At 31.4% G+C, this 22,626-nt stretch overlaps 4 protein-coding genes across 4 annotated transcripts; 3 read left to right on the forward strand and 1 right to left on the reverse strand.

The window, feature by feature from the left end:
• Window positions 1–690: 690 nt before the first annotated feature.
• TRIADDRAFT_61722 (uncharacterized protein) lies at window positions 691–5,383 on the forward strand (the record flags this gene model as incomplete). Its single annotated transcript, XM_002117641.1, has 17 exons — window positions 691–719; window positions 1,089–1,160; window positions 1,291–1,362; window positions 1,534–1,605; window positions 1,754–1,825; window positions 1,937–2,008; window positions 2,095–2,163; window positions 2,355–2,426; window positions 2,701–2,772; window positions 2,888–2,959; window positions 3,104–3,175; window positions 3,260–3,331; window positions 3,524–3,595; window positions 3,713–3,784; window positions 4,068–4,139; window positions 4,253–4,384; window positions 5,200–5,383. 17 exons carry the CDS (start codon window positions 691–693, stop codon window positions 5,381–5,383), a joined length of 1,350 nt encoding a protein of 449 aa, XP_002117677.1.
• A 5,240-nt stretch (window positions 5,384–10,623) lies between these two features.
• Window positions 10,624–13,796, forward strand: TRIADDRAFT_61723 (uncharacterized protein; the record flags this gene model as incomplete). The annotated part of the gene is made up of 5 exons (XM_002117642.1): window positions 10,624–11,180; window positions 11,311–11,399; window positions 11,505–11,856; window positions 11,963–12,051; window positions 12,139–13,796. The coding sequence occupies 5 exons, from the start codon at window positions 10,624–10,626 to the stop codon at window positions 13,794–13,796; spliced, it is 2,745 nt and encodes a 914-aa protein (XP_002117678.1).
• A 1,386-nt stretch (window positions 13,797–15,182) lies between these two features.
• Window positions 15,183–17,700, forward strand: TRIADDRAFT_61724 (uncharacterized protein; the record flags this gene model as incomplete). Its single annotated transcript, XM_002117643.1, has 5 exons — window positions 15,183–15,242; window positions 15,368–15,532; window positions 15,641–15,690; window positions 15,774–15,919; window positions 15,989–17,700. The coding sequence occupies 5 exons, from the start codon at window positions 15,183–15,185 to the stop codon at window positions 17,698–17,700; spliced, it is 2,133 nt and encodes a 710-aa protein (XP_002117679.1).
• Window positions 17,701–20,941: 3,241 nt separating this feature from the next.
• On the reverse strand, window positions 20,942–22,006 carry TRIADDRAFT_61725 (uncharacterized protein; the record flags this gene model as incomplete). The annotated part of the gene is made up of 1 exon (XM_002117680.1): window positions 20,942–22,006. The coding sequence occupies one exon, from the start codon at window positions 22,004–22,006 to the stop codon at window positions 20,942–20,944; it is 1,065 nt and encodes a 354-aa protein (XP_002117716.1).
• Window positions 22,007–22,626: the final 620 nt, after the last annotated feature.

Below are 22,626 nucleotides of genomic sequence, written 5' to 3' on the forward strand. Positions count from 1 at the left end.
CGTCATTTATTGAAATATGGACAAAGAAAGTCATTGTTATTTTAAGCTATGGAATGAGCCCTGCCCACGGATCCTGATTCTATATAAGTGTTGCACTTTGCCACCAGGAATTAAATTGCATTTGTTAATTTGCTTCGGCAGTTCTTCATCGGCTGAAAAGTTACTCAACAAATCCACAATGCATCCTTCAACTTTGACTGTTTTTCTTTGCTTGACTGCGTTTCCCTTATCAGGTAGTAAGATATGATCTATATAGTATACAGGTTGCAATTCAGGATAACATGCGTATGCATAGATAATTTGACCATATTGAGTAATAAATGCTTCTAAACTGAGTGGCTTAACTTTAGCAATTGCCATATCTCATCACTAGCTGACGTATTTTCGATAAATTATGGATTCACGTTATAAAAACGGTGTACTGTAGCTGATCTTAATAATTTTTGTTACCATAACTATATTTAATTTTTCACTTATACAGTAGTTCTCCAAGCGACTAGTCGTAGAAATTGTCTTTTAGCAGGAATTTACCTTCATCAGAATTTATTTGAGATTCTGATAGTGATTAGGGTTAGATAAAAACTATATATTTCTGGTATGCGTATTTGTGTGCGTGTATTTATGAAGTAATAAATGCATTGCTAATAAATAACTCAATTTACATTTCAATAGTCTTGTCACAATGCCCTAATGGTTGCCTTTGCGGCAATTTTCATACGGTTAGTTGCGCTGGATCCGATATTATAACAATGCCATTAACTTCGTCGGTTATGCCAAACATCAAGTCATTGTGAGTATGAATTCATTACCAGCTCTTATTAGCATATGCAAATCGATATGTTAGCGTATGGATTGTAATCGTAAACAGTTTTTCTTCCCTTCATGTTGAAATACGTTAATTAATCATGAGATATACATCATTATTTGTAATGGCCATGACTTTACCATTTAGTACTTTGCTCTCTTGGAATGCTGCTTTTAATTCATTTTCTAAAGTCATATTTCTATATATCTAAATTGATGACAAGATGTCTACTGACTTTTAATTAATTGACGGTTGTAAATTGTTCTTTCCTTTCATTCGATAGTATTTTAACACATACGAACGTAGCTACAATTCCATCAGCGAGCTTTATCACATATCCGAACTTAAATTATATGTAAGTTTATGTACTCATAGTGATACAATTGACGAAAGATAAGACGCAAATAAGAATAATTGCTCTGATAACTTTTTTCAATACGCATATCAAATTTAATGGCTCTAAATATTCCCAATTTAAAATACAGAGGTTTAAAGTATAACAAAATTAATAAAATCGAACCAGGAGCTTTCAAAGGATTATCGAAACTAACGACTATGTAAGTACTTTGACACTGCTTATGCAAGAAGCATTGGTGTGATACTAAAAAATGTTAACAATGTTATGTGGAGAATGTGTGGCATTTCATTTTATTTAGTAATATAAATTGACTGCTGCAAAAAATTATTAGATAATCAAATTTGTCGTTGTAAATCGTATTCTATTACAGAGATTTTACCGGTAACAAATTACAAGTTATTGAGAACAATTTATACGCTAATTCGACAAATTTACGCAAATTGTAAGTAGCTCTATAATGCTATAGTAAAAATTTAATTAAGTATTAAATATATTCATAATTAGTTTCATACATAATAATCTTAACGACTTACATCCGGTGTGTATTATACTTCAATTTACTGGTATTAATGCATTTTGTTTTATTCTAGGAAATTTGATAAAAATTCAATAACGTCAGTTAAGAATCAAGCCTTTAATGGATTACATAAATTATCTATGCTGTAAGTAGCATTGAAATAAATACACAACTGCACATAACATGAAGAAGAAATTACTAGATTATGAAATCTTATGTACATGAATATTAAATAGAAATAACTATTATCCCACAGTTCGTTCAGTAATAATCAACTTCGTGAAATTCCTACTATCGCATTACATCCTTTAAGCCAACTAAACACACTGTAAGTTATATCGAAGTTTTCGATATTCCTAGTAAAGTAGATAGCTGTTATTTTAATTGGTTTATATTTACTTCTTGAATATCTAGAATATTGGATAATAACCAATTATCGCGCATTGATGATGAGAGCTTTAAACTACCGAATTTGCAAGAACTGTAAGTTAAAGTAAATTAGTAACGATATCTAATAGTGAGCATAATCAGAAATACAGTATGTACTAGTACACCATTTCCAGCTGCATATTACTTATTGTTTACTTTTTTTTCTTTTTTCATTAAGTTTATATATAAACCATTTTTTAATGATTAATTATTAAATATACTAAATAATTTTACTCTAAATGTAGGCGATTGTTCCATAATTCCGTCATGAATATCTCCGATAGTGCATTTAAATGGAATTCTAACCTTAAGTACTTGTAAGTATCAACATGAAAATACTTCATTAGTTTCCTTATTTAATGTGTATTTGCATAGTTATCAAGATTTTGCGAATAATATTAAAAGAGGCTAAAGGTTAAATTTATTTCACTATAGAGGACTAAGGTACAATAAACTTAATACCATCAATCAAAAGACTTTTCAGCCGTTATCTCATCTTATGGAATTGTATGTGATATTTTAAATAACTATACAGACAGCTTTGCTATATATAGGCATCCAATTTTTAATGCTTCCAATATACTTTTTTAGATATTTAAGTAAAAACGAAATTACTTCACTAAGTGCTGAATTGTTTCAGAATCTTAACAATCTGCTAGCCTTGTAAGTAGAAATAATAGCATTTTGTAAAACATTATTCTTTTGCTATTGAAAAGATTTAATTTTTTATCATTCACGATACGATATAATAACTTAATCTATTTGTTAATCTCTACAGAGATATAAGTAATAACCATATCGCTAAAATTTCGAACAATATTTTCGCCCCTATGCGAAATTTAAGAAGACTGTAAGTTAATCTTTCAACATAATAAACTAGTTTAGCGGAATATTTAATAATTTATAATCTGTTTCTTTAGCACTCGATTCTGTAGCAGTAAAAACACTTTCGATTTAGCTTCCAATCAAATATATTGTATTTGTTTACCCGTAGGAATTTATCTTACACTAAACTGACTTCAATCACCAAGACAAGCTTCGGATCTATGCCTAACTTAATTCAACTGTAAGTGTTAGTAAATTAGCGGCATTCTTCGTTGTTTACAGCATCATTCAAACTATTAATTTTATCTTGCTGTTATTTCAATAGAATTTTAACCAACAACGAAATATCGAGGATCGAGGACGCAGCATTTACGAAAATGAAGAGCTTAACTGAAATGTAGGTTATCTTATATTCATTTTAATAACTAATAGCCTAGACTGAATTCGTAGCTGTGGTTTTAATTTGTGTAAGAACTAGCAAGTGTTGCTGAAATAAAATTGCTAGCTTTATCTTAGCTTTAGAATAATCATAGAGGAATAATGATTAAGAAAAAATGAAATAATATGCTATTTCTCATTTATTAATCAGATACTTGCAAGGAAATAGGTTAACTACTGTCAATTCAAAAGTTTTCATCTCCTTATCAACACTCCAAAAACTGTAAGTGTTCATCGAGAATTAAAAGTGTATTTTTTAGGTCTTAGCTTATTTATTATTAAATTTAGGTATAACATTAAAGTTATGAAATAGTAACGTATAATTTATTTCTTTCAATAGGGACATATCTAATAACTGCCTGTATGACATCAAAAATAGTGCCTTCAAAAAATTGAACAATCTGCACAGTCTGTAAGTCAAGCTTCCATTTCAAAAATTATGAATTCCATCGAACGAGTTTTTGATGCTGTTACTGCTATACTGTAGGCATTAATTAATTATATGCTATTGATTTCATTTGTATTAGAAATTTAGGAAATAATCACCTCTCTATTATTCGCCATAATGCTTTCGAAGGATTGCTAAAGCTTTATGAATTGTGAGTGCATTATTGTATTAGATATGCTAGAATTTTTAATGAAATTGAAATCGGATTATAAAGTACCCTAATCAAAATATCACTTCAATATGATAGAAATATGTTGAGGACCAATGTTACATGTGTGCACAAGGATGCATTTGTCAAAATGCCAAATTTAAAAACTCTGTAAGTATTAAAAATTAAATGTTCCTATACGCTATCTTTTAATTTATAGCTGATAGTACGGTAATTATTAAGTATAAATATTCCCAATTAATTATAATCTACTTAATATATAGAATAAGTCATTCAGCTGCTGTATGTTGCAATCTTCCGACTCAAAAATCCTGTAAAGCTTATTCTGGCAGCTGCGAAAAAGTGAATCAAAAATGCCATAATAACATGCCAAAGCCGGCATTATGCCACGGCAGGTAATTTTTAGCATTTCTTCTTAGTATCAAATACAACTATCTATTCCGTACAGTTTTTAGCCTTAATCATATGAAGATCGTTATTATAATAATTGAAATAGAAGACTTTTGAATATTTATCTAAGTTGTCAATAGTAAATAATATACGTAACATCGTGTATGTATTCTAGCAATTAGTAAATATCTTAAATATTATTTTCTATTCATGACAATGCTAGTAATGTATCGGAAGACGTAATTTAGCCATAAATTAACCTATTAATCTTAAATTAGCAAGATTTACATCAGAATGGTACAACACACCCGAATTAATAATTCAGTTCTGAGACCATAATAGTCTGTTAGCAGTTGCTAATATTTTAGATTGTTGATTAATGACTCATCTATACTTGAACCAATAAGTAAATAGACGACGTTGTAAACTAGTACGGTAAACGCCCAAGATGACCAACTTACTATTTTTAGCCCAAATCTTTAGCGAAAAAATTAATGACGACTGATAGACCTGATAGTAATATTATGCGACCAATAGTAACAGTTAAATATGTTTTTGTTTCATTTAGTCTCTCTTTTAAATGATGCAGATTTATTGCTATTTCCTATCAAATATTACCGTATACCAACTGAGAAAATTTGGATAGTTTCGATTTGAATAACGCAAATATATAAAACCCTTTATCGTTATATAGCTACTTCTCTCAATAAATGAATGAATGATTTATGACTTACTTTATTCCCTAATTAGGCTAATTTGCGAATTTTATATTGTGATTGTTAATCTAAACCATATATCGAATGTGTATTTCTTATTTTAGACCTTTAAAAAGTTTTTCCAATGTCAGATCAACATCGGCCCCCATGGTATATACTACAACGAACAAAATTCAAACAATCATCAAGATAGAACAAACAAGTGGAGCTTGGTCAATCTTCGCTCGGTCTCAAGTTGACTTGATTATTTTATCGGTTCTTTCGTCTTATTTCCTGCATATGGTTTAAGTATCTTGAAGTCAAAGTCTGTGAAACCTTATCACTCGCCACAATGGAATCTATTTTTGAAAATGCCTTAGTAATCACCTTTTACATATAAGCTTTGAACATTGTAACAATTCAAAAAATCATAAAAATAGAAAATGCAAATAAACGTCTATTGCTGTAACGTGATGGAAGAAAGTCGAAATCGGTTGGCCTATTGCCCCGAAACTTTTTTGTAAGTTTGGAACTTAACATCATCAAGCAAGCTTTCAATATTTCGCTTAGGTAATAGCAAAAAAAAAATGATAGAGATGGGCCATTGCTGCGCATTAATGAAAAATTATTAAAGGTCTTTCTACCCACTTCAGAGTGGCCAATCTTTGGTTGATGTTGCAGTTATAGTATTAAAAATAACTCTTACTATCGCATTATAAATTTGGTACAGTCAAAGTTTTTACAATTGCACTTGAATTTGGCTAAGTACGATCTTTTAATAGACTTGTTAACTTTGTAATCAATTGGGTAGCGTAGAACTTCTTATAATGTCATAATTTACATTAAAGAATTCAATATCATTATATGTTTACGCTATCATCTACTTGATGCTGTAACATCAATTAGAATTATCGAGTATAGTGGCTAGACAGCTGAATATCTACAATTATGGTTTCGCCATCAGTTCAGTTATGTACAATATCCTCTCTTAGCTGACATTTCTAATTTCTAATTTATATTAACACTTCATTCAGCAGCAATACGCAATAAAATAGATTCCTGCACCTTAAATGTTTCACCTTATTACATGCTAATCAAAATTCAGTTATCCTTTTAAAAATTAACAGAAAATTTGCAATTATATCTGTGTTAAATATTCGAAATTAATATTTGTATTAAATAACGAATACTTTAGTGCATTAATTGGACGCTGATTTTTAGCTGCTATTGCACTTTAAACAATATACGCGTATTTCTTATTATTAATGTATATTACACGATATTTTATTCAAGAAAATCTTCAAGTTGAACTTTTAAATTTCACTTCTAATTTATTATTTGATGTACGATAAATTTCTTACGATATGAATCGATATTTTCCCTACGATTATCGGATTATATTTACTACAAATAAACTTATGGCAAGCATCACTATAAGCTTAAAATTTGCGTGGGAGTTATTGATAATATAGATCTCAAACACGGACTTAATGAAACTGATCCAATCAGTACCTACAGAGGTCATCTAAGTATATATTTACTACCTGAAATTGTCTAAGTTATTTCGAATATTAACGTTATGCTATCAAGTTTATAAATTTAAAACTTGTGGCATAGTGTCCAAAATTTATCATCTAGAGTGCATTGAAAACGAAAGCCACCAAAAGCTTATACGTTTCATAAATTGGTGCATTCCAGAGGCATACCATAATATGTGCGATTTTTGCTTGCAATACTAAAGCAAAGATATAAATAGTAGAATATGATCAAAGTCAATTTCAAAATTAATCTGCCTTTGTATCATAATATTTTACAGTTTAGGATTAGTTGAATACGTTATGAATATTTAAGCTTTGCATTTGATTACCTTATTGCTTTTACATAATAATAATGTAGAATTAAGAATGCTATATTTAGTATAGTATTGCTGATTACTGCAAATAAAAGATAGTCGAAAATAATTCATCTATGAGGAATCTAGTTAGAATTCTCGCTTATGAAAACTTTTTGCGAGCCTTATCAGTAAATAAGGTAATGAATCATTTCATACTCACAAGGTCTTACTCTCGTATGTTTCTATAAAGTAATTGTAGAGTTTTATCAAGATTGCTATAGATCAAGAACTGAGTGTAGGTCAATCGTATAACATTTTTTATCCTAATACCTTCAAAGCTTAACTATATAAAAAAAGCAGTTCATTCATATTCTTTTAAATGAAAAAGCCTGCAATAGTCATCAAAGCAGCTTAGAAATGGATGTGTAGTTTACGATAACATTTTGTTTTGAACTGGTTAGAAGTATGAAGTACTACTTTAGGAATTGTTAATGATGCTATTATACTAAGTTTATTACGATATTATGACGATATAGTAATATATTACAAGTAAGTACCGAGAATATAGGAGTTTCACTGAACTTACAATCTACGTAAACTTACGTCTAAAATTGTTTATGTGATGGAGGGTTTGATATTTCGAAGGACTGAGATTAATTGCCATTTACTATTAGTATACCAAAGGTTGTATAAAAGTTTTACTTTATTTTAAGTAGTTAAGTAAGTACAGTGAGATAGTTACGGTTGATCAGCGTGCAAGCTGTCGTGAGTAAGTTGTAAAGGAAAACTGGGAAACTAACAAATTCTGAGGTGGAAATTCGCGGTATTTATAGTTTTACAAATAGAGCACATGTAGAGAATAGGATTATAGAATTAGATACAACATTTACCATAACAGATTACAACATAGCTGATAATTGTAGCAAACAGCGACTGTTGTAATATCAAAATAAAGTAGACTATATATGAATGTGAAGCAAGGGAACTGCAGATATGTCTAAATATAAGAGCAGTACAACATGTCTATATTTAAGAGTAGAATATAGTTACAGTATATTTTAAATACACCACAGTTTACTACCTTGAATGTCTGTATTCGATAATTTAATCGTAATATCATATTCGTTATTGAAATATGTTGATAGTATAGTAAATACATCTATAAAGGCTGACAGAGTATATTCTTAGGATTGTGATCAATAAATGTTCTTCAGGTTAAGGCTAAGTTGTGTGAGAGTTATATACCTTGCATATTGTGTGGAGCGAGTAAGTGTGTATCTAGCAAGAATTCCAATCACTATACTGTGGGCTAGGGAAGTAGTTCTGCGGATTGAAGTAAAGTTTATTGTTAGTACTAAGTTTTTTTTATTTTGCCACAAGCGTAGTTCTGGCAAAGGTCTAATTCGTCTAGATTCCAGGGCTATCGTAAATAAACTTCAGCTAGGGAAGCAAGTTCATGAAACTGATAGATTTATGGTAAGTGTTAAAATATAAATAAGAATTCCAATAATAGTCTATTTCTGACAAATTTGAAATGCAATTGTTGTTTTTCATCTCTTGTTTCTAGTTGATATAATACTTTCGTTACTAAGAATAAAATTGTGAGGATCTATGACTAGCTAGCTTCGAAAAATTTGCTAATATCGTAAGCGAAAGGAAAATAAGCTCTCATTTGGGCTAATTATCGATCAAATTCTAAAGAATCATACACCAATCTAATCAATGAAACTTATTAAGCCTCATTATAGATTGTTTATGGGTCCAGTTATTTTAATTCGTGATGACTTTATGACCATCATTGCTAATTACTTGCCGTTGAGAGCATATTTACCCAATCCACGGTTCGTGCTGAACATTTAATAATTTAATAGATATTGATTTTTAACTTAATCTGCGTGTCCATTACTCTAAAGATAAAGCATGTCTTAAGCAGGCAGATTATCGATAGGATCTGCTGTACTTTATATATGTTAGATATATGCATAGCGTGTACAGATAGCATGACATATAAGCTGTCTATAATTCGTATCGAATCATGTTCCAGTCTTACTTAAGTACTTAAATGTTGTTTAATATTCTAGTTTGGAATGCAATTTGAAAAATAAGTCTTTGTTTAAGCTTTTTACATGCAAATAAGAAGAACATACGTAAATTTTTAACCCTATTAGCTAACAATTTCGTTGCATTCTTGACAATGAAACCTAACGGATCTTGTTCAAATAACTTTACCTTAACCCAGTCTACCATATAGACAACGTCTGATTCCATTTGCAATTACTATTTATACATTGGTTTAATATCGGGATTATTGGACCTTAAGATCATCGTATTACATATTCTCCATTGATTATTTTTAATAGACACTGAATTCGTTTCTAGTGAATTATTATGATTGAAAATTTAGTTTGCTGGATGGGAAGACTCATAAATGAGATTCTATTTATTCACGAAAGCAATTGTTCCATATCACAATCGGAGGACTTGCGCAACAAACTAGCTTAATTATCATACCCACTTGTTACCCGATGATTTTGCATCTATTAGGGTAAATTTTTTTGACTATTTTCGTCCCTGATACGTAATTGGACAGTAAGTTGCAGCATCACTCATAGTTTTGAAGCTTCTGTTGTGATCTTGAAGAATGAAATTTATACCTGCAATTGAGATGTTACTCATATTTTTACTTCCGGCAATAGGTAATAAGAATAAACATTCTTCTTTGAATCGATTATAAATTTTAAAGTAGCCTGAATGCCAACTATAATCAATAATAATTTATTAGCCATTAGATGTATTTGTTCGTAACTACTTTTATCTTCATTAAGTATCTTCAGAAAACATTAGTCTCTGATTCATTGAAAGGCTTCAAAATTAATAGAGCGAACTAGGCTTTAAAATCAATTGTAGAAAAATATATAAATGCGGTATGCCGGATAACAAAGAGTTTCTTAAAATCACTGTTTAACGCAAAATGCAAAGTGTGCTAGTTTTAGCGTTAACTACTCACATAAGAAGTGTGTTCTGAATGGTGCAGATATTTTCTGCCTGCTAAATGGTTTAGGACCTGACTTCATGATCATAAATTACGCAATCTTGTTGCTCAGCTTCTTTGTAACGCCATACTACTTTTACAATGGAGCAATCATTGCTTTATTTCAACTCTTATTTATTATCCATTTACTACAGTTTACTTTCGTAGTAAGGCAAAGAGGATTTTCTGATCTCTCAATAATGTATTCTACATCAGGATGCGAAATCAACTAAATTTAATTAAGTCTCGTTTAAGACTTTCGTTAAAGTATTCACCTATCATTAGCATTAATTACAATGAATGAGGTCCATGTTGTTATTCGGGCAAATTAAGATAATTAATTATGAAATATTTTCTTACATTATTATTTAAGAACTTCAATATAATCCCTATAATTATCGACCCGTGTTAAACTTTGAGTAACATTGCTGTGCGGATACTTTATACTTCTATAATTAAACGCTAAAACTCGAAGTCTAAAAACGTATCAATTTTTAGATGATTTCAAATTAAATTTCAAATCTTTTAATTAATTATCATTAAGCTTTATTAAGATTAGGTAATTATTGATCATAATTGGTGTAGGAATAGCAACATCGGTAAATTAGTCTTATTGCTAATATATCCTCTGCTCTAGCGATTGCTTATTCAATCGGGCACGACGTTACCTAGTAGAAAGCAGTAATGTCTCAAAATTTTACTGAAAGCATTGATAACTCAACATCCATATTCGACGATCAAGCTGAGACCTTGAATGATACAAAATTTGGCACTGCGGATAATGCTGCTAGTTCTTTACAGTCTGAAGATGATATTAAAGCTCAACAAAATTTTATTGAGCAGGATGAAGCTATTATAAAAGTAGAAAATACATCTATTGAATCCTCTACCGTTTTTGAGAGTAATTATAATGAAGTAAATTTTAACTCAGAAAGCAATCAATCTATGAAGAAGGAGATTAAAAAAGAGAACGAGGATGAATTGCAAGAAGATTTCAATAATTATTTTGATCAATCGAACGAAAATCGCGACTTCATCGAGGATAATAATAAATTCTTGGATATGGAACAAAACTCAAAATCTGAACATTCCAAACTAACTGGCGCGGAACAAGTTTGCCAGCATGGCGTACATTTTAGTTGTCAGGATTGCAAATTACAGAAGCAAAGAGCGCTTACACGAAATAGAGTTCGATTACATCGAATGAGAAAACGACAAAAACAATATTTACAAAGTTTAATGTAAGTAAATTTCAGTAAAGCCCTAATAGCATTTTCTTTGAACCAACAGAAGGCCAAGCTCTAGTGACAATCATATCATGATGAAGAATAACCCCTGATAAATTAAAATAACTCTTAACATACTTTCTAGGGACGATAATGAGCAAATACCATATGCTTCTAGATGTGCAAATGGAGCTATCAGTAGAAGTCGTGGATACGCTATATCGACAAATAATCGTAAGAGTGAGAATATAATATTTTACTGGAATCTTTGATATTATCCGACAGTCATAACAGTTATTAAAAATTGAATGCTAATAATTTTGATACATTTAATATTAGGAGTTGAAGATCGTAAATATCAATTAGCTAATTCGTCCGTTGAAAAAGCAAATCAAGGCTACTATGTCGAACCCTCCAAAATTCCTAATAGTAATTTGCTACTCCACTCCTTACAGGTCTCAGGTCATAAAGAGCATTCTAACTGTAATACATCGATTTACTATCCATCATCTTCTAATAATGTATCGGCTGAGGCAATAATTTACTCAGAAAAGGAAGATCAGAATAATCCCTTTTGCTCCAAATGTTTAAGAAAATATGATAAAAGTAGGAATTTGGCTTCCTCATTCTGCCCACACACGCAGCCAATGCGTGGTAGGGCACGTAATTTTGGTCTTTTAAATTCTACAAGGTTAGCTAGCGAGAGGATGTCGTTGTGGATGTGTTTAAAACATTTACTGAAATATTTTTTATTTTTTTGATCGTTGTTATCATCAACTATAAAAATTCACATTCAGTAAGAATTTATACGACAAATCTGTTGCACCAAACACAAATGAACACCACCATCTAAATAAAGACAGAGTAGATCACCAGGGCGATTATGGTAAGTGAGCAAGTTAGTCTACGTATTTCCTGTTGATGCTTTTGTAGTTTTAAAGCGCTATTAAAAGCTGGCCTATCGATTAACTAGGGAATTTTGATCTTAATAATGTTATAGCTAAAACAGCTTATGGAGATGACCAAGAAATGGACAATTTTCACTGCATTGCAGATGCAGCTGGTGATAATTTTTTAAATGATACCGCCTCTTATGATTGTTCACATGGTGCGAATAAGATTACTGATGTTATAGATTATATAGATAAAATGACTACAGACAGTAAAACTTCTCTAGTCAAGAAAAAACACTATTGCGGAATAGGTAAAGAATGTATTGTCTATGTCTGTAGTCGTGGAAAATGCCGAGGGAGTTTGCAAAATGCAAACATTGCAAATTACTGTCCATATGGTATAAAATTAATCAATAACTTTTCTTGCGGAAATACGTATCGAGTTAAAGTATTCGGACAGCATAATCATAAGGTACAGGAAAAAGATATTCTTTCCGCCAATCAAAAGCTACATGGGAAAGTTAAAAAATGGATAACGGCTTGCCTTCTTAGTGGAATGAGTATAAAGCGTATATTTAAAGCTAGCATAGATCAAGAAAACATTCTCAGTATTGGTCGTATTCCTATCTGTAACGTAGCACTAAAAGGACTTGATGCAGCATCAGCATGGCACCCGTCCATCAACCAAATTGCAAAGGTTAAAAAGATGGTCAAGAAATCTCGAAACAGCTATGTCAAGCTTAAATTGAATATTCCAAAAATGCTTGACAAATATCGTGATCAAGTTCTGTATATCAGTACTTTTGAAGATACCGAATCCATTAACTTATATCTATCTATGGCTAATAAAGGCTTATCAATTTGCAATGCGGATTCATTTAGTCCAATTAAGGTGCCTAATAATTTGTTTCTTTGCGTATTGCAAACAGAATATATGCGGGCCCGCATGCTAAGCATACAAAATTTGCGTTCGGGCAAATCAGTCTTACACTATTCAGGCACCAAAAAATTAAATGCTTGTGGACTAGTATTAGGTGCCTTTCTCTATAGATGTCATGCAAAATTAGGTGAAATCGTGGCATATGTTATTTTATCCGATCATAGTGTAGAGTTGTTAGGTACTGCTTTATCGAAATTGATTTTGGTAGGACTAAAACCAGATATTGGAATAACCAATAAATGTAATAGTATGATATGTGCCTTTGAGTGCCTTTTTGGTCCGTCGTTTCCAGTTTTTATAGATCGTAGCTCTATTTTGGATCAATGGAAGAGATGGTTAGCATCATCTAGGCATCATCCTCCTAATTGCTTCCCTAGTCCAGCAGATCAATGTTTTATACTAGACAAGATTAGAATACTAGCTACTACTACGGAAGTGGAAAACTTTGCCATAGAAAAACGGATATTACTCCGATATTGCAAGAAAAAAGGCCTTGATCACGTAAATCATCATTATAGCAACAAATATGGCTTATCATTAGAACAAGCACTCAAAAGTTATAATGATCAAAATATTCAACGGAAAATCCCCCTCTATGATTGTTGCGAAAAATTTTGGTGCTTGGTTTATCAAAAAAGTGACTCGGAATTAATATCATCAGAGAGCTTAAGCGCTATTGGCAGAAGACATTTTGAAGAATTATATCATCATATTGACATGAAGAAAGGCAGAAATGTTCAAAAGTTTATTTATCAAGTGTTTGATATTATGAAATTACAGTGCCATGCAGCCAAGTAAATTTATTGACAGTATTTATAAAGTACCATATTACATATGCACTTATTCGTCTTTGCTAAAGGATATCCATTTACGAATAAATGCGATTATACTTAATTTAATCTGTCTAAATGTCTACGTAATGGTAGCATTTGGGTTTTATATGAGAGACATAGTTTACCAAATTGGATTTGTTATCTTTAGAATGAGCGAAAAAAGCGAATTGATAGTTTACTTTAGCCAATATATTATATGAGTTTAACACTAGCATATTAATAATTAATGACTCTGGGACAGTATTTTGGAATAAATGACAAATGTGAGAATTGAAGGTAAAAATAGTATTTCATTTTCTAGCTTTTCTAATGCAATCGTTGGTGTTAATGCTTTAAATAATAATACGATAAAGAAATAGAAATTGGAAATTGGAAGAGAAAAACGGTGCATACGATGATAAACTAAGATACTATAACTTATACTACAGTATATTCCAAAATGTGTCGGTAGAGTTAAGTGAAATAATATTGACATAACAAGCCAAAGACATATTCCAGTATGAATAAGAATAGCATGTGCACTAATAGTCTGCATATTAAAGTTCAACTAAGCTAGAGCTTCTAATGCCTGCGCATACCATTACTTCATTTACGTTAACTATTCGGAATGGTAAATTGATTAAAATTGCAAAGCGATAAGAGAAACTATAGGACTCGAAGCGATAGCACTTGAAATATCATAGTAACATTAGCAGAGATCGGAAAACCACAGTACCTGCAAGATCGATTTCAAGTAACCCCTACTCCTTAATACGAATCTATTTAGAAATTATTCAAGATTTAGAATATTGATCAAAATATCGATGAATTGCTGCGAACTAATCATGATACAGTATATTCCTCGATCGACTATTTTCTGTACTTACACTGATGCCAGATTCTACCCCGTTTTTCAATTTTAGTATGTATCCGAACAATGTAAAGGATGTGATAGACAGGATCATTGCGAATAACCAAGAGATCTTGAGGGAGAGTAGAATGGAATTAGAAAATTTAAATTATTGCAAGCGATCGATCCAATCTTCAAGTGATGTTGATTTCCATTTGCTTTGAATAACTTTCTTAGAATTGGTACTATTGAAAGATTGTTTCTTTGGGTTTAGCTAGAGCTGATGATCATGTCAAATTGAATTGATATTTAGGAAGAGATCGAAGTGAAAATCGCCATTTCCTTCAAAGACAACAACATAAATCAAGATCAGCATCTAAGTGTACGACCAATCTTAAAAATTGGTGCGCTATTGCATGTTGTGCTTACCATTGATACTAAATTTCTTTTTTAAGTGAGATTAAAATGATCTAAATTTACCTTACGATTACGGTTGTAAAATTAGGATTTCTATGCCGATAAATGGCTTTAGGCCTAACCATAGACATTCATTTCAAAGAAGGTCTTATTCGGCGGATGCAGGTATACTTATGGTAGATTTAAAACTGATATACTTTCAATCCTATCAAAGTACAGAGATTTTAGAAAATTACGGTGCTTTATAGCATACACCATTATTAAATCCGTACATACTATAACATTTGTAGATAGCAACAATTTTCTTCATTTTAGTTCCTCGGGACTGTCGCTGTACTTTTCAAGAACACTTTAGTTCAGATATTCAAGTTGGCAAACAGTGTTCAAATCCCTGTAATACATCAGGAAGTAATGTTCTGATCAATAATAGGTCTGAGATTTCACTAAGAACACAGGTAAAGTATTGTTAAAGTGTATCAACCTTATAATATTTGCTATGATTTACGGTGCGGTAGAGCAAAGGACTCGAATTAACCTAACTTATATCGCTGAAATCTTTTCAGGGTAAGCAAACTTTACATGGAGAAGAAACTAGCCACAGTATAAGACAAAGGTTTAACTCTTATTATATCATATTATGACTCCAATTAGATTTATACTTTCTAGAATAAATTTTGTTTCAATTAAATTTAATAGAAACTCTGAAAATATTTATAGAAAGCAATACAATGCAACCAATCCTAACAATATTTTCATCGATGATGGCAGGAAAAATAAAGCGCATAGTACACCAGATAATCTTATTTCTAAACCATTAGGCGATGAAATTTATCCGTGCCATGGTCGAAATCCCATGCACATAATTAATACATGATGAATTGTAATACGTTTATTTTTGCAATGTTTACTAGAAAATGTGAAGAAATTCATTTACAAGACTGCGAATAGAAATCTAAGCCATGACACGAGCTCCGTTTCAAATTCTTCTATCCAGACAGTCAATATGAACAGCTTAGAGGATCTTGATGATTTCCCTTCAAAATGGCAAGCTTGCCAAAAACAAACCGGAGAAATTCCAGTGTCTGAACTCAGTTCCTTTTTAATAAATTTAACTGCAGATAACAGCTTTACTTTAACCAAAAAAAGTCATGTCATGAATGGCAGCAGTGAAGAACTCTGTTTCTTCTGCCGCAGAAATGATTTCTTGGAGGGTCATGCTAATACAAAAAGCAATGTCAAGCCGTGTCCATTTTATGTCAAAATATCCAATTTCTACTGCAAAAGAGAGGTTTACCAAATTGAAATGCAAGGATATCATAATCATGCTACGAAAAACAGTAAAGCTAATAATCAAGTCCGTCGAATTCTTCATCGCTCTGTAAGAGCATGGATCATTGCATGTCTTCGCTCAGGTATGAGTTCAAGACTTACATTTATGGCCAGCATTAATCGTCTAAATATTCCAGGAATAGGCTCGATCCCAACCAGTAGCAACAATGCGCGTTTATCATCGTCATCCAATTCGATCATCTGGAATCCAACGCTGAAGCAGATCATTAGTATTAAGAACAAATTAAGAAATGCTCATCAATGTCACATCAGCGATAACCATTGTGTACGAAAACTGATTTTAAAATACCGCAATGATGTAGTTTACATGAGCACTTTTGAAGACACGGACGCTGTTAATCAATTTCTTGAAATAAGAAAAAAACATTTACATAAATCGAATTGCTCTATTGGTCTAACTCATGTACCCAAAGATTTATTTCTTTGCGTATTGCAAACGGATTTTATGCGTAAGCGTATGATAAAGATCCAAAAGATAAAGCAAGGAGATGCAATTTTGCATTATCATACCATAGATGGACTTGACTGGCATGGTCAACCTATCGGATTATTATTATACAAAAACGAATTTGATGTCGCAGAAATTATCGCATACATAATATCATCAGAACCAATCGTTGAGCTGTTAAGTATTTCACTTTCTAAACTGGTTGAAGTTGGATTATCTCCTGATGCGGGGATAGTAACTGAATGGAACTATGTTGCTAGCTCTTATAAGTGTATTTTCGATGATTCATTCTCGATATTTATTAGTAGTTATCATTTAGTAGAAGGATGGAAGAGATGGTTAGTATCTGTAAAGAATCATCCCATTAATTTGACGCCTACTGAAGCAGATCGCATTACAATATTAAACAAAGTTAAGACATTAGCAACAACTGACCAGGAAAATATTCATGCAGAAACGAAGCTAGGCTTATTTAATTACTGTCGAGATAGAGGACTCCATCATATTATTGAGTATTATAACGAAAAATACGCAAATAATACCGCAAATAGGAAAATAAATGGCGGTATAGAATGGCAAACAACTGGGCAAGTGAGCGAAGATTGCTGGTGTTTACTATTCAAAGAGAAGGTTGCTAAATGGCTTCAGAATGGCAATCTGCATACTAGTATGGCATATCAAGCGCCGTTGAATTATAATATCGAGAATAAGAAGATAACTGTAGTAGAGAATGTGGTAGAGCGTTTAATTTGCCTTATGAAATATCAAGAAGAAGCGGTAAAGTTATTGTTAAGTAATGAGAAACAAGATGATGAAGTGAAATAATTTTGTATAAAGTTGTTCTAAAAGTAGTATCATAGCACCGTATTGAAATAAATTTAAAAGTTTATTTTATTAAGCATGTGAGGTTAAAGGAGAAAGCTATAAAAAATATATTAATTCAATAACCAAAGTACCAAGTAATAAAAGTACACTAATATTACGTTAGAAGTTTGACAACCGTTATGGGAATTTTGATAAATAGAAAGATAAAATTATCCACTAAATTTTTTTGATTATTAGACGTTCTAAAGTATGGTACGATTGTTATTGAATTCATATATTTTATCATACGCGTATATACTCGTATATATAACTGCATTTGTGGAGTGAAATGATGCTCGGTTCTCTTTTCTTTACCTACCTATTCTCTTGATTGTATTGGTTTGAAATATTAATATTTGTAACGACTCATACTGTAATTGTGTTTTAATATTTTCATAAGGTAGACAACATTAGCATGCATTATATTCACATGGTGACATAGAACATGTGTTATATGCATATATTTAAATACCGTTACCCAATGGGCTATACGATGAGTACAATAATGTAATTACTGATTCGGAAAAATAAAGGGAGAGTTCATTGTAGGTTTGTTTGCCAGTCTATCGTATGCACTACAATTAACTTAGATTTCTATTAAGAATCATAACGAAAGACAATTCTTTTCTCAGATCAAAATCATATTTTCTTCTAAATAGCGTAGCTCATTTCTGTAACGATTGGCTTTAGATTCTATGAATTATAGGTACTCCAACCTATTAGATCTTCACGAATAGTGAATACAGTACCGTAACTAACTAATACTCTAACATCACATATGATATATTTTGGTTTAGATTTTACTAGTACAAACTCACGTCGCTTTGCTGACGTTTTACGATAATGTACCCATTTGTCAATAATTAACAGATAGTGTTACCATTCGACCTTATATATATCCCGGTAATAGTCAGGCACTACTATATTCACAGCTGTGCTTCTAGAATATTACTTTTAGATAACGCATTGACGGATGAAATGCTATGAAATGCTATATTAAGATTAGTTCATAGTCCAAAGCACATTATGATAACTAATGTACGGTGATGGACAAACCAAGTTAAGATTAGCAGGTACTGTAAGATATAGACAGTGCGGTACAATGTCCTAAGTACTGTACTGTGGTCAATTCTATACCTATCATTATAATATATCTAAGGATCGCTTGCGTATGCAAGCAAAGCTTGCTCTGTCGATAACAACTGTTCAAAGAAAATGTAACAATCAAAATGGCTACGTAGAAAACTCTCTAAAGATTTGATGCTTATTCAATTTTCATCCGAGTATTACATCAAATCAAAATGTAAAGGCCCAGTAGCCACCCTTAGCGATATAACGAATACTATTTTAAGAATTAGTACTCTGCAGAAATGACTACCTTAGAGCTATTCGTTTTACATGAAGATATCTTGAGGTAAAAGATGCTGTAAAAATCTTATACTGACCTATTGAAATAAACCCATAATCGCAATCATCCAATAGTAGTATAAATACCCCCGCGCTGCTGCGGGTGGGTGGAATTTTAATTTTTACTTGCAATCGTTATTGACCTGCGCGAGCCAGTATTTTGGTAGTCTCCAACAGTATTATAGCGTTAGATAATATCTGTCAATTTTCGAACGAGTAATTTAGGTAAACTCTTATCATACCGTCGACATGGTTAATATAATATCGAAGGGAAGTTATGATATCAGCAATAGTTCGATTCTATCCATACTTTACTACGTCGACTTTAAACTTACAGTATACAGTCTACCCTTAAAATCACTAAAATTTCTGCATTAAACACAATAACAATATCAGCTGACAATATTATGTAGAAATTATAGATATTGAGAAGTAAATGAAAAGATTTGAAAAAAAATTTATTTTCGGTCGCTAAGAAAGCACTTTAAATAAATTAATGGTAATCAAACGATCGGTAATAAAACTTTAATTTTCGATAATGCCATCAACATAGCGCTGCATCACTTACGGTAATAAAAACAGTTAGCATTATCGAATCCTTCATCTACTTTATATGTCTTCTGCACCTAGCGCTATGAATCTGAATAAACCGTATTAAGTCTTCATGTATTTATTGGTTTAGTAAAAATAATATAGACAACTGGTATGATCTAGCATAGTATACAGTCTGAATCAACTGTTGCAAAGGATAGAATGACTAAAAAGTCTCATCGTCGCCAGTCTTATCAATAATCATGACGGTTATGATTAATAAACACTATGAATAATATCTTTTATCTCTTTGTTATTTTTTCAATAATGATAACGCATATTACTAATTCAATCGATAATTATCCAATAGCGTTACAAAGAGACAAGTAAATACGTTAGCAAAGATAATTTTATTAAAAGTCTGCCGTAATGAACTAGTGAAATATGATTTTGTTTCCAAAATATAATTTCTCTAAATTTTTAACATCATCGGCCTATCACAACTACCGTAGTTCACTAGCAGTAAATGACTGTTGCTTACATTAAAACACAGCATATTATTTTGGATAGCAGAAGAAGACTTTAGATTTATTGGGATAAATTGGACAATAATTATGAATTTACTCTTATCCAGAAAATCAGTTGTAACCCAATCAAATTGTATGAGTATTACGATTACAAACCCAATTGAAATTGTTACTCTTTCTTGAAAGATTCTAATTTAAAGGCAAATAATAATGTTAATTACAGCATTATAAAGCTTTTTTCATCAAGTTATTGTAATATCGTTATTTGCAGACAGGTAAACAGTACTACCCGACATATTTAAGAAATATACGAAGGTTATGACAAAAACACGTAGCGGTATAAATTAAATTTAAACTAACTTTAAGAGTGATGGTATTTGACTCAATAGACCAATTTTGGCCAGTTGTTTAAGTAATAGCACGTATTATACAATGGTTATGGCTTAACATACTACAAGATACGGCAGGGGTAATGACAATGATTACCGAAAATTAAAATCATAATTGGGCTATATTGATAGTGCTTCAAAATTAGGTAACGAAAATCTGATCGCAGTAGCTCTATCTTTCTTAATCGCTACTATGATCTTTCTAAAATCTGGAGACGAATTCGACTATTTTTGTTCGGGGAAACCTTTGAATATTAATAGCGATAAATTTAAAAATGACCATAGCTGACGACACTTACTGTGAAGTAAAAGGTTAAATGTACTATTGGAAATCAGCGATAATAAAAATTACTTCCTAATGATTGGAGTTGTGTGACTAGTATCCTTAGAATGAACACGTAATCTTCTCCCTGGAGTTCGAAATAAATTTGTTATAAATGCTCTCATTTCCCTTCTAATTTCAGAACTGGCGTAATTGTACAGCATGGGATTTAAAATAGTTGGAATTAACATCAAAAGAGCAGACAAACGATAAAATATCCAAAATATTTCGGGTAAACGCCTGACCGCGTTACCAGTAGAGTGCTTTAGGAATGCAATTCCTATATGTATTGCCATAAATGGGAAGTAGGAAGCTGCCGATAAAATGGTAATGATCAGTAATGCCATTATGGCTTGATTTTTCTTTCGCCTAGACTTCTTGACTTCTGCTTTATACTCTGAATCGGCCATTGGAGGGTCATGATGCCATAATCTAGCAATAACGCAGGCATACAATGTGATAATAATAATTATTGGTATTCCAAACGTAGCAACGGCATAAATAGTGAATGAAATAGCATTATAGAAAGATCCATAAGGCGATAATGAACTTGTGCAGTTTACAATACTATTGCGATCATAAATGCGTAGAATTACAATTAAAAGGGTGCTACTAAGTGATATTATCCAGATTGCCATCAAAATCCTATTCATCTGCTTCCCAGTGTATGCTCGTTTTAGTGGGTGTATAATTGCTCGATATCTTTCTGCTCCAATTATCAACAGCGTAAATGTAGAAGTAGTTATTGATGCAACGTATATATAAAATAAACTGTTGCAAACAATATTAGCAATGTTTGGTGTTATTTTCCCAAATAATTGAGGATACGTCTTTAATATTAGAGGAAAAGTCGCTACTACACTATACGTAACGACATGAATTATATCAGCAAGTGCAAGATTAGCGATAAGGCGATTCAAGGGTATCTGCAGATATTTCTGGGTGCAAATTTTATGGAAAATGATAACATTTAAAGTTATGCTAAAGAAACTCAATACCATAGCGATGATAGTAAGATCTGAATTAAACCATGAAAATGGAGAAAAGGGAGTATAGGCAGAACTACCATTGTTCGAATAGTTGTAGTTCATTTTTACGAATATCAAAGCTATTAACGCGTCTTTAATTTTCGAAATAGTGTAATAAAATGTTCAGAAGATAGCAACTATGCTAGGCTATATCACAATCTTGTATTAATACTCAATTTAAACCACATATGACAGCTTTAAATTCACTTGTAGCCAAGAAAATGGAAAGAATAATTTCTCTTTAATTTCTGACCGTTGCTAAATTCTTTTCAAGTCTTTCGCGAAATCGGCAATAGAACTGTTCTAATAAAATTCTTTCGAATCTTGATCGTAAATGATAAATTTATCTTAGTTAAGTAAATTTATAAAATGATAAGCAATTATAGAGCTTAGGTATTGTCAAAATAGTTTAACATGAATGACTGCAAGTTTACGAATAAACTACACTTACATATTAGATACCAAGATACTTTCATTGCAAATTTGGCATTTATTTCCAATGATATTAGGCGATATTATGAACTTTTACATTTCACAAAGTATAAATAGATTTGCTTTAGAGTAAGGACTTTGTTTTTACAAGCAAAAAATTATAGGTAATAAAAAATAACTTTTAATCGAACGTAATTTTTGGATCCTCGTAATAGGAAATTTTAGAAATGAATGACAATCACTTTAAGCAT

This window comes from Trichoplax adhaerens, genomic scaffold (assembly GCF_000150275.1).
Source record: "Trichoplax adhaerens TRIADscaffold_27 genomic scaffold, whole genome shotgun sequence".
Classification (NCBI taxonomy): Eukaryota; Metazoa; Placozoa; class Uniplacotomia; order Trichoplacea; family Trichoplacidae; genus Trichoplax; species Trichoplax adhaerens.